The 11,491-nt window shown below is 47.8% G+C and overlaps 1 protein-coding gene across 1 annotated transcript; it reads right to left on the bottom strand.

Moving 5' to 3' along the window:
• Nucleotides 1-384: 384 nt before the first annotated feature.
• Nucleotides 385-4,128, bottom strand: LOC120713812 (transmembrane 9 superfamily member 9-like). The gene is made up of 7 exons (XM_039999790.1): nt 3,896-4,128; nt 2,940-3,104; nt 2,738-2,847; nt 2,530-2,635; nt 2,308-2,420; nt 2,047-2,200; nt 385-1,938 (listed from the first exon to the last, which is right to left on the bottom strand). The coding sequence occupies exons 1-7, from the start codon at nt 4,022-4,024 to the stop codon at nt 781-783; spliced, it is 1,935 nt and encodes a 644-aa protein (XP_039855724.1). The 5' UTR covers nt 4,025-4,128; the 3' UTR covers nt 385-780.
• Between the last annotated feature and the right edge of the window lie 7,363 nt (nt 4,129-11,491).

Genomic DNA, 11,491 nt, shown 5'->3' with positions numbered 1-11,491 from the left:
TTGATGCCGACAACCACGACGCCGGAGTGCCTCGACAACTTGTTGGCAACGCACGACACGACAGCGCGGCCGGGCAGGTACACCCGGCTCCTGCACTAGCGCTGGTACTACGTCGACGCGCAGGGCACGGGGCATCAGGCCGTTACCGGCGCCCGGCTGCGGCTGTTGCCTGTGCCGAGCTGCGCGGTGGGAGCACGAGCTCCCGCACCAACAATTTGGTGAAACGATGATACCACAGTTTCATGACTTGATTCTGAATGGATACTAACATGAAGGCTATGTAGCATTCAGATCGCAGAGATCCACAACAAAATCATCTCTCAACATATGTAGTAACGAAAAGCTAGTCGAAGCAATTTCAGGAGGAGATGACCAAACGGAACTCATTCTTCTAAACAGAGCAATGTTCTTATTATAATTTCAGAACAATTCATCTACTGGTTGGCAACCAGGACCATGTGTTCAGTTAACCACACAAACACGTCATGCAGAGGTAGAAAGAAAGGAGATGACACATAATTATAAACGAGTATCTACGAATTAAATTTATACACTAGTTTGTAATAATACAAGAAATAAAAAAAATGCTCCATATGAAGCTCACAGTAGTGTCCTATACTCCCGCGTCCTTACATAACTCCATAGTGCCGAACTGCCGATGTATGTCATCTTCATCTCTGAACCACACTGGGTATAAATTGTTTTCGCCGTGAACACCTAAAATACAGTTTTCATGATAACCGTACTGGTATCAAACTCTGCAGTCTCATGTCAGCAAACCTAGTCGATCTTAACAGATGAGTAGATCAATCTCGTGAACCAGAAGCAGGCGCAGAACCCGATTGTACCAGTGAGCACACAGAACGCAAACGAGGCCAGAAGCATGTAGCCAAAGTACAGTATGCCTGACACCAGTTTTGTGATCTGCAGCTTTGTGAAGAAGTAGAACCCGGCATACAGGAAGAGGTAGATTGCAGATGATCCCGAGGTGAGATAGGACCTCCACCACCAGTTATAGTCCTCACTGCACAGTTGGAAATAGCAAAGCACGATCGTAATCTCCGCACAGGTGATGATGAGGATAATGAACACCAGGAAAAGGAAGCCAAAGATGTAGTAGAACTGGTGAAGCCAAATTGACGTGAGGATGAAGAAGAGCTCAATGAAGACTGCCCCAAATGGTAGAATGCCACCAATAAGAATGGTGAAGGAAGGGTTCATGTACCAAGCCTGCTCAGGGACCTGTCTTGGGATCTTGTTAGTCTTCACTGGAGCCTCAATGGCAGGTTGCTTGAACCCCAGATAGCTCCCAACAAATACAAGAGGAACAGAGATACCAAACCAAAGGAGTACCAAGGCAAACATTGTGGTGAAAGGAACAGCACCAGACGACTTCTCCCCCCATATAAGAGCATTCAGGATGAAGAAAATACCGAAAGCAATCCCAGGAAACAGGAAAGCAGTCCTTAGGGTGATACTCTTCCATTCTGATCCTTTAAACATCTTATAGAAGCGTGAAGAAGCATATCCAGCAAACAATCCCATCAGGACCCAAGTGAGCAGCATGGCAGTCATCAGCCCGCCTCGGTTTGATGGCGAAAGGAATCCCAGAACAGCGAAAATCATGGTTACTAGCAGCATACCAAAGAACTGAACACCAGTCCCAACACAGACACAGAGTAAGTCAGAGTTTTCAGGAGGGCGGAACACATCTCCATGAACAAGCTTCCATCCTGTCTCCTCCTGGGCTTCTTCTTCAGTTTCAAGCTGGTTGTACCTGGAGATATCTCTATACAGAGTGCGGAGCATAATCATGGCCAGCATCCCAGATAAGAAGAGTACGATCATGAGAGAGTTCACAATGGAAAACCAGTGAATTTGATCATCTGTCATTAGCAGGTAGGTGTCCCAGCGAGAAGCCCACTTGACATCACTCTCCTGTAAAGAAATGCCAAGCAAACCAGAAAACATTAAAATGTATTATTAACTATTAATGAAAGGTGTTACAATACAAAAGGGAAGGAGAAAAGCCATAAGAAATATTACCTCAAAGCCAACATCATAGGTAAATATGATTTCCTTTCCAGCTTCAACCTCCTGAGGAGTATCTGAGTTTGTCACAAGCTTGCTGGAATGAGGATCACATGTGATCAAACGAGTGTTTTTATCATTCCATTGGCCTTCAAACTGATGGTTAATACTGGCACCAGAAGCATAAGAAAGACACATAAGGGAGTGAACAAAATAGTGTCATCATGTAACAGATGTCAAACAAATAAAATGTGGCAAGAATAAGTTAAAACAAACCTGAATGGTTTGACCTCAAATCCAACAATTCTAGAGAGTTCTGTAGTTTCATCCTTGTGGTATTTAACAAAAAATGTCAAGTGGTTGTGGATAAAGACCTTCTCATCCTTGCTCTATAACATATATATTTTCAAATAAGATAACTGCAGCCACTCAAAAAAAAAAAGGGGGAGAACTATAGACTGTTGAAACAAAAGCGATCAGCTGAGCACACAAACTTACACCAGCATACTGCCCCTTGACACCAACATGATATCCACCCTGATAAACAATAGCATTCCTATCCTGCCATGCGATAGGAACAACTAGTGGGAGGTTATCAAGAATCCTGTGAAGAAAGTTTCATCATGTAACTCCAGTATCTATCATGCAATCAAAATTACAGTATCACGTATAAAATGCATTACAGTATCACATATAAAATACATACATGTTCACCCGATACTCATCACCTATCTTTTCCTTGAGCTCCTTTGCTTGTTTATCATCAATTGATGATCTGCAGACAATCTGGCACATCTTGGGCTCTCTCATCTCAAACTACAGCTCGAACAACAGAATAGATGACACTCATTGATTTGGTACATTAAAATTACAAATGTGAACATGTCAAACACGAAACGTGTACTAACCACATAAGGGGAGTTCTCAATGCGGTCACCACGAAGAACTTCTCCAAGATTCTCTGCGCTGTCAACTATTGAGTCCGGCTTGCAGAAAGGAAGAGAGTAGTAGGAGTAGGGAAGTTGTGTCTTTGTGGATGTCAACTTATTCACCTTCACCAAAAGTGGATCTTTCTGCAGACAATTATGTATATACGGGTCAGAGCACATGCAACACATATCTAAGGTACTGCAGACAATTATGTATATACGGGTCAGAGCACATGCAACACATATCTAAGGTAAGTGTTACAGATGAAGAGGTGAATGTAAAGCTGTGGTTATAAGAGGGATAGGATATTTTTTTGCCCCATAGCTCAAAGGATTTTAACACACCATTTGATACTTGCTTCCATACGTAGCACATACATGCTGAGGTTTCAAAAATACTGGATCGTCGAATCATTCATCTGAAGTAGAAGTAGATTTAGCAAGAGTGCATGCATGGACACACAAATGACCGTGAAACACTTATGTCTTATAGTTGTCTTATTACACCAGGCATCAATGAACAGAAGAAACAGAAACAAAAAAGGTTTGGGGTTACAAAGTCTTGAAGAAAACACCACCTGAATGAAGCATGTGACCTCACAATCTGGTACCAATTGGACAGACCAGGCATTTTGAATACAAGTGGGTACATTATAGATAGAGTACTCACAGCACGGTTCAGTTTCAGCGCTATTAACGTTTTTGCCTCAGCATAGAGATTTGAAACAACAAACAAGGGACCTAGCCAAATGCAATTCGTGAGACTAGCTAGCCTACTCTCCACTCCACAGAAGCAACAGCCAGCAGAGGAAGCCTAGATCCCGAACGGAGCCCACCACCCGTAACCCGAAAGGAAACAGGCAGCCGTCGAGACCCGGCGCGGAAGGAACGTAGAGAAGCACTAGGAGGTGAGGCGGAGGAGAAGGGAGCGGGACCTTGTGGAAGTCGTTGGGCGCGACGCCGGGGAGGTAGAATGCGGAGGCCGGCGCGGCGGCGAGGATCCCGAGCGCGAGCGCGAGCGCGAGTGCCGCCGCGGCCCGGCGGAGCATCGCCGGCGGCCGCATGGGCGGGAGGCTGGTGGGCTCGGCGGATCTGAAGCGGCTCCCTCCCTCCCTGTGGCTAGTGGCTACAGCCTACAGGAGGAAGACGAGACTCTCACTGTCGCTGGGCCCCACCTCCTCTCAACTCAACTAGCCACTTGTTTGGGTGGGACCATCGAATCGAATATGGGCTTCTAGACTAGATGGGCTTCTTCTCTCGGCCCGCCCGCGCGTTTGCCCACCTCCAGTCCTTTACTCCTACTGAGAGAGTGATAGAAACTGAATACCAAATCTAGACATGTACGAGAGATACTGAGATGAAGAACACTCAACTACTACATTCTGTTTATTCATGGAAACAATAACTTGGTTTATACTGAAGCCATTACTGAAGATTTATACTGAATTAAAAACTCGTATACTGAGAGATACTGTACTGAGATATATTGAAACGGTTCTATGATACGGTGCTCTTTGTTAGTATTTCGCAGTATTTTCCAGTCAGTAGTTGTTGGTAGTTCTCAGTGTTTTCTCGTCAGTATTTCTCAGTATCTCCTTTTGTCAGTATTTTTGATTCAGTAGTTATTAGTATGTTTCGGATGTTGATGAAAAAACATATAAAAATTAGTCTATTGACAACAATTTTTTTTTTGCGAAACGACAACAAATTATTTTCTGATGGTGCACAGACATAAAAATACCGACATGACTAGCTTCATATAGAAATTAAAATAGTGTTACTTAATTGTGCAATGAACACACTTTTAGAACATTAAACACAAGGGAGAATGATGTATATATGAGCAATGCCAGTGAGAGAATAAGGATGTCAGCAAAAGGGAAGCTAGCCGGAAGGCTGTGAGCATGTGACAAGGATGAAACATCTTAGTTTAGCCAGGCTCTGAGCATGTGACATGTCTGATAAACCGAAGTCCTCACACAGGGGAACAAACGGATTCTGTGATAGATGGGATGCTCCATTAGTTGTTGTGATACCTACAGATGTAAAAGACAAGCTTTCAATTAAGGGCTACAGTATGGTTACTAAAACCTTAGAAGGAAAACCCCAGCTTACGTCCAAGATAAAAGTCTCCAAGGAAGGAGAAGAACCCATAGAAAAATAATCAAAGCTCCGAGAAAAGGTCGTCGATCCTTCAAGAGTGATACTCAAACACTCGAGGTAGAGAAATTTGTTAGATACTAATGGTGTCTTGGCCATCTGAACAAGGAGATCTGATGATTAATTGTGTTCCAAGTAAGTGAGTTCCAAAATATAGAATTATATCAATGCCACTAAGAGCATACCTCATTGTTTGGATGTATGCCAGCTTCAAGATTTGGCGTGCAAGATGCAAGTTCAGCACTACTGACAAATAGGGCCAGAACAGTCAATGTTTAGCTTCTTCACTTGCAATGCTTTTCCAAGTGATAGTTGTACATGGTGTTCGCTTTCGAAGTGAAAACTGGACAGATATGGAGCTTTGCTTTCGATTGCTTGCAGCTTGCAGCAACTAGTCACTGACAGGTGGTTTAACCGCTGATGGGAAGATATCTTAGCATAAACTAACTTAAAACAATAATCGAGGATCAAAGATTCCAAAGATAAAGAATTGGAAAGAAGGCACCCTAACTCGCCCCCTTCAGTATGCACGAAAAACGGACTTAATCTCACTAGAGCTCTCAAGGAACCAAATCCAATTGTTGGACGAAGACCACAAAAAGCAAGACGAAGACGACGAATGGAGTCTCCATTACCATGTGTCGGTACCTGTAGCAGGGATACCCACTCCTACTGCAGCAAGACAGGACTCGCGTAATCATCCGTAACTACGCCATAAGGGGCGGAGCAGCTGGGCCCCACGGGTCAGGCTCTTACATCACCGAGCCAACGGCCTGGACCCGCTCTCCGCTTTGGGATGGGTCCGGTGACACCACGTGTCCCTGAGGAGGGGAAGCTCCGCGCCAACAGCCGAGGGCTCGGACCCCCCATAGGGGTCTGAGACCTCCCTGCGTCCGTCCGGACCTCCCACGCGCGTAGAACCAACATACCGTCAGGGCGGGGTCCGGGGGTGCCACGTGTCCCGCGGGCGCAGGCGCGGGCGCGAGTCACCCATCGCATTCAATGCGGGTGGTTGAGGCGTGCTCTGCCGCCACGGCACGCGGGGCAGCCTTTGTCAGGCCTCACTGTAGACCGCATATTACCGAGGTACACAGTGCAGCCACATGCGCCGCATCCGCGCAGAGCCCGTCTGCCGCATTAAATGGATACGACGGCACAATACCTTTTCATCATACCGCCTACGCCGCAAGCTACACGGTCCGTTCAGCTACGCTGCAGGCAACGCCGCAAGCTACACCCTGGCGCCGTTTCGACAAGACAGGGCATGGCTATGCCGGACGAAGGATTCCCACGGGCAGAGCAAGGAAATCCATGATTGAGATCTCCGTCGCCTGCAATGCCATAATGTCTGTACAGTATGTCATTTTATACTACATCGTTGGGCCCACCTGTCGGGGACTCAACGGCCATGTACGCGCCTCCCTTGAGATATAAAAGGGAGGCGCTCGCTGCACACTTCAGACTCTCGAAGACACGCCAAGACTCTCACAACACAAGCTCGGTTCCACGCCGAACAACCCTGCTCTCAACTTCTTGAGAGCACAAGCAATATAACACACAGTGGACATAGGGTATTACGCTCCGGCGGCCCGAACCACTCTAAATCTGTTGTGTTCATCGCGTTCTTCCACCGAGATTGGGCTAATCCTAGCTAACCCCCGAGTACTCACCCTCTGGGTTTAGGCGGGTGCATTACGCCACCCGGCTGTGGGTTTGCACACCATGACATTTGGCGCGCCAGGTAAGGGGAGTTTAGCTGGTCTTAGTTCATCTCTTGCTCATCTCCATGGTTCGGGTGGTTGAGCACTCCACCATGACGACGACGTGGAGACGATGGAGGGTGTAGCGTCATCCGCGCCACACGCCTCTCGCCTTCCTGCGCCAGGGGCAACCGTGCCCGTGGAGCAGCCACCGTCGGTAGCGGCGCACGCTACACGTCAGCAAGAATCAGGGCACCCGTCAAGGGCACCCTCACAAGCTACGAGCGGCGGAGCGCTGGCAGCAGCTAGAGAGTTGCTTTGCAACCCTCCGGCTGCTGCAGCCTCGCTAGACGCCCTGAGGCAGTGGCGGGACGACGTTGACCGTCTCCTCCATCTGGCCCAGGCCTTCCCAGTTCTACAAGGACTGGACAACGACCTCCGCCTGGCAATGCGGTGGTACCCTACCACCAGCGCCAGGGTGGTGCGTCGGCGTCTGTGCGCTACCCCACGGTGAGGGGTGCCCGCATCTCCGTGGAAAGAGCGCGAGAATGCCGCCTCAACATTGAGGGCCGCAACCTCAACGCCGACTTGGATGCAGTGGCACCCAAGCCTCTGGGAAACGCCCGGATACAGGCGGGCACCCCGGTGGCTGGGGTGGGTTGCGCTGCGCTGGCGGATCACCTCCGCGCGGTGGCATGGCCGTCCAAGTTCCGCCCGCACCTGCCGGAGAAGTACGACGGTACCACTATGTAACACCTCAGGTGTTTAGCACTGTTTAAACATGCAATTAACATCAAATGACGCAGTTAACCCTATTTTGGTGATTACTTAAAAGCCGAGTTCCGTTTAAATACACCAAAAAGTCAACTCTCACACGTTGGCTCAAGTGAACTTTTGCCCAACACGAAAGTTGTAGAGTTTGACAAGATAAACAACTTTCGTATTTAAAGTTTTTCAAGTTACAACGTGAAATTTTGAGAAAACCCCCGAAAAACAGTGGGATCATTTAAACTTGAACTCAAATTTTTAACTTTCAAATCATCGCTCAAATGAAGTTTTTCCTAAAAGGAAAGTTGTAGGAAATTTAATTTTGAACAACTTTCGTGTTCAAAATTTTTCGAGTTTCAATTGAAAATCTTGAGTTTGGACCAAGTCAAACCGCTGACTTTTATTTCTCTCTCCACTCCCTTTTCTCTCTCTCCTCTCTCTCTCCCTCGCTGACCCTCCCCTCTCTGCTCTGTGCGCGCGCAGGCACTCGAGCGCGCTGCCTGCGCGTGCCTCGCTGCGCCGCTGCCCCGCCGTGCTCGCTGCCAAGCCGTGCGCGCTCGCCTGCTTGCCCGCCCGCTGACCCACCCTCCCCCATCCCGTCGAGCCTGCCGCGCCCTACCCGTTGACGCGCACGCCGCGACACGCGCTCGGCGACGCGCCGCGACGCCGTCGTGGCACCCAACGGGCCGGCCGTGCACCTGCCGCCCGCACGCCACCCCGCCATCATCGCCCCGCCCTCGCTGCGTCGCTGCCCCGCTGCTGCTTCGCCGCTCGGCCACGCCGACGCGCCATAAACGCGCACGCCGGGAGCCACGGACACCCTCGCCGCCGACGCCCAACTTCCCCGCGCGAGCGCCCAGTTCCTTCCTCGCGCCCTCACTTCGCCTTTTAGCTCGCGCCGCACGTGTGCCCGCACGCCCGCACCCCATTCCACACGCCTGCGCCCCACCCCTTCGCCCAGAGCGGCCAGCGCTGCCGCGCCACTACGCAGCGCCGCCGCGCCCCCTTTTCCGCCCGCCGAGCCACGGCGCTCGCGGAGAGCCTAGCTCAGCCCTCCTCTGCCCCCACCGAGCACCCAGCGAGCTTCATCTCACCCCCAAGCAGCTCCCAGACCCGCCCATCTCCACCCGGAGCCTCCCAGTGCCGCGGAACACCGCCGCCGCCGTCGTGAACACCGCCGGCCGCCCACCCGCCGCGGAACTCCCTGCTCCGCCCCTCCCCGACTCCAATCAACCCCCGAGCTAGCTTCCTCATGGCGCCGTGAAGCTCCCCGGCCGGTCCTCACCCTCCCTCCCGCACCGGAGCGCCGCCGCCCGCTGCAGCCGCCGCCGCCGCCGCTCCCTGGACGCCGCCGCCGACCCTGCTCCGGCCATCCCCGTCGACCACATCACCCACCCCTAGGTAGAGCTCGGTGAGCTCTCACCCCTGGGCGCCATCCCCGCCGCCGCCTCCTCTGTCCCCAACTCCGGCCAGGGACCCCTGCGCGATTAGTTTTAGGTTTCCAGGGGGTTTCGTGAAAGTTCCAGGGGCCCCTTTACAAATCTGTGTTTATGTTTTCTAGATTTTCCAGTGAACTTGTAAATTCGTTTAAAAATCGTAGAAAAATCAGAAAAATGCAAACTCAACTGTTCTGGAATCCTTACAAGGAGATCTACAACTTTGGTTACATACACTTTTCATTTGCGCAATAGTTTTAATTAAAATACAAAAAAATACACCTTTGGTTAGATCTCAAGTTAAAAGCATGAGCTGTTATCCATTTTTGGTCAGTGGGTTACATGTTAGATGTGTAACCTTGTGTAAAAGTTTCATAGACATTTGACATTCCTAGCTATCGGTTTATTTAAATCTTGCTGTATGCCTTGTTTAATTAGTTTTGTTTGTACATACTGATTAACTTGGTTTGCTGAGCTCAAACTTTTACAGTGCCTTTAACTTGATGTTTAGTTACTGTACAATTTTTTTGAGAAATTTTAGATAGGTGAAACTAGTCCAACTAATTAATAGTATAGGTATTTACACTAAATCAAGAAAAATAGTTTCTTTGCATATAAAAATCTGATAATTTTTCTTGGGGATAAAATTTAGTTTATAACCATTCTGGTAAAAGATGAGGCTCTAGAACTTGTTATAACAGTCTGTAGAATTTAATTTTTATCCATACAGATACGCATTGTAGTATTTTTCATGCCCTGTAAAATGCTTGTTTAATTGTCAAAAATTTATGACAAATTCATATTTAGGTATATAACACTCAGTTAAAATTTGATTACCAGTACTTTCATAGTTTTACCTATAAAATTCATGTTTGTTTCTAGCAGTAGCTGTTTGTTTTATTTTTTGTGGTTAATAGGCTGCATTAAATGGGCTGAAAATTTCACAGTAGGCAAGTTTCTCAGATATGTACCTTGAATAAAAATGTCAAACCCAGAATCTCTGTGTAACTTTATTTATGATAAGGACATGCTTAACCTAGTAATAAATGAGAAAGATCTTTTCTTTTGCTGCATAGGGATAAAAGATAAAACCCACCCTAGTTACTTTGTGAAGTCAGTTATAATGATAAGTACTCTATAAATGATTGCCCAAAATGATGTAACAGAATATTTTGCAAATCATCATAAGTTGCGTTGGATTACAACTCTTTAGTGAAGAATTGAATAAATCGTATCACTAAAGTAACTCACGCATATGCATTTCATATAGATTCGACTACTCTCCCAGACGGTACGTACGAGCTGGTGCCGGAGTCCGAGAGTGAGCAGCGTGAAGCTCAAGTGAATCTAACTGAAGCCACTGAAGACCTGAACCAAGGTTCAGAAGAGCCCAAGGCTAGCTCCGCTCAAGAAGGCAAGCCCCGGAGCATGTCCTACCTATTTTAATTTATGCAACTATTGTATTCCTATTTATTTGTGCATTTAAGTTGCAGGATTTATTTGGAACCTTAGTTGCATGATCCTAGGTACCTATGCTTGAACACTAGTATGTATAGGTCGCTAGTTGGCTATGCTAATGGTTCGGTAGAAGTCGAGTGATTTCCTGTCACTCGCGAGCTCATAAGTTGAATGCTTACTACACACTGCAATATAAGGTTTACGGGCGGGGTTGTTGTCCTTGGGATACCCCGTCTGTTTAGTGAAAATGGATAAGGCCGCGGTGTGTGGTAGTGGTGGTTAAGCGTTTGAACGTACTAACCACATGCCGAGAATATGGTAATCGGTAAGCTTAAGTACCTGATGGAACCGGCCGTGGAACATACTCCCCACTGTCTGGTCTATGGTCACGCACGGGTGCAGGGCACCCTAGGACGGTGGGCCTGTTTCATGCCCGGGGAAAAAGGGGAAAAGTCGCGTGGGTGATTTTCATTCCCATGCGTGTGTTTAGGTCTGCCTGGCCAGGTTAACAAATTCGATTCGAATCGTCCGTCTCTCACGGATATTGAGACTGCTTAACCCTTTTGCCACATAGAGTAAGAAGTGGAACAATGATGATGAGAAATATGATTGAATGATGAAAAATAATTGTTTTTCACCATGTATGCTTTAGGATAGATGCTAATGTAGAATGGTTAATCATAATAGAACTTGAAAGCTAAAATCGGAAAATAAGGACTCACTGCTTTTCGGCAAAGACAAACCCCTCAAGGCAAAAGCCTTGCATGTCTAGTTAGAGAGTTAGTTATATCCTAGTCCGGTAAGCCTTGCTGAGTATTAGTATACTCAGCCTTGCTTGTGGCTCCACTTTGTTTCAGGTGATACATTTGAAGAGCATATAGCTAGTTTGACTTGGCCGTGTGTTTTACCTCCTGGTTGGTCGGTGGAGTGGGATACGACTCCGGCCAGCGATGGCAATGCCGAGTGATGTCATGTACGGGCTTCATCATGACATCATGTATCGTCGTTT

This window comes from Panicum virgatum, chromosome 6K, assembly GCF_016808335.1.
Source record: "Panicum virgatum strain AP13 chromosome 6K, P.virgatum_v5, whole genome shotgun sequence".
NCBI lineage: Eukaryota > Viridiplantae > Streptophyta > Magnoliopsida > Poales > Poaceae > Panicum > Panicum virgatum.
The sequence above is the reverse complement of the archived record's forward strand: the minus strand, read 5'-3'. Positions and strand labels throughout refer to the sequence as shown.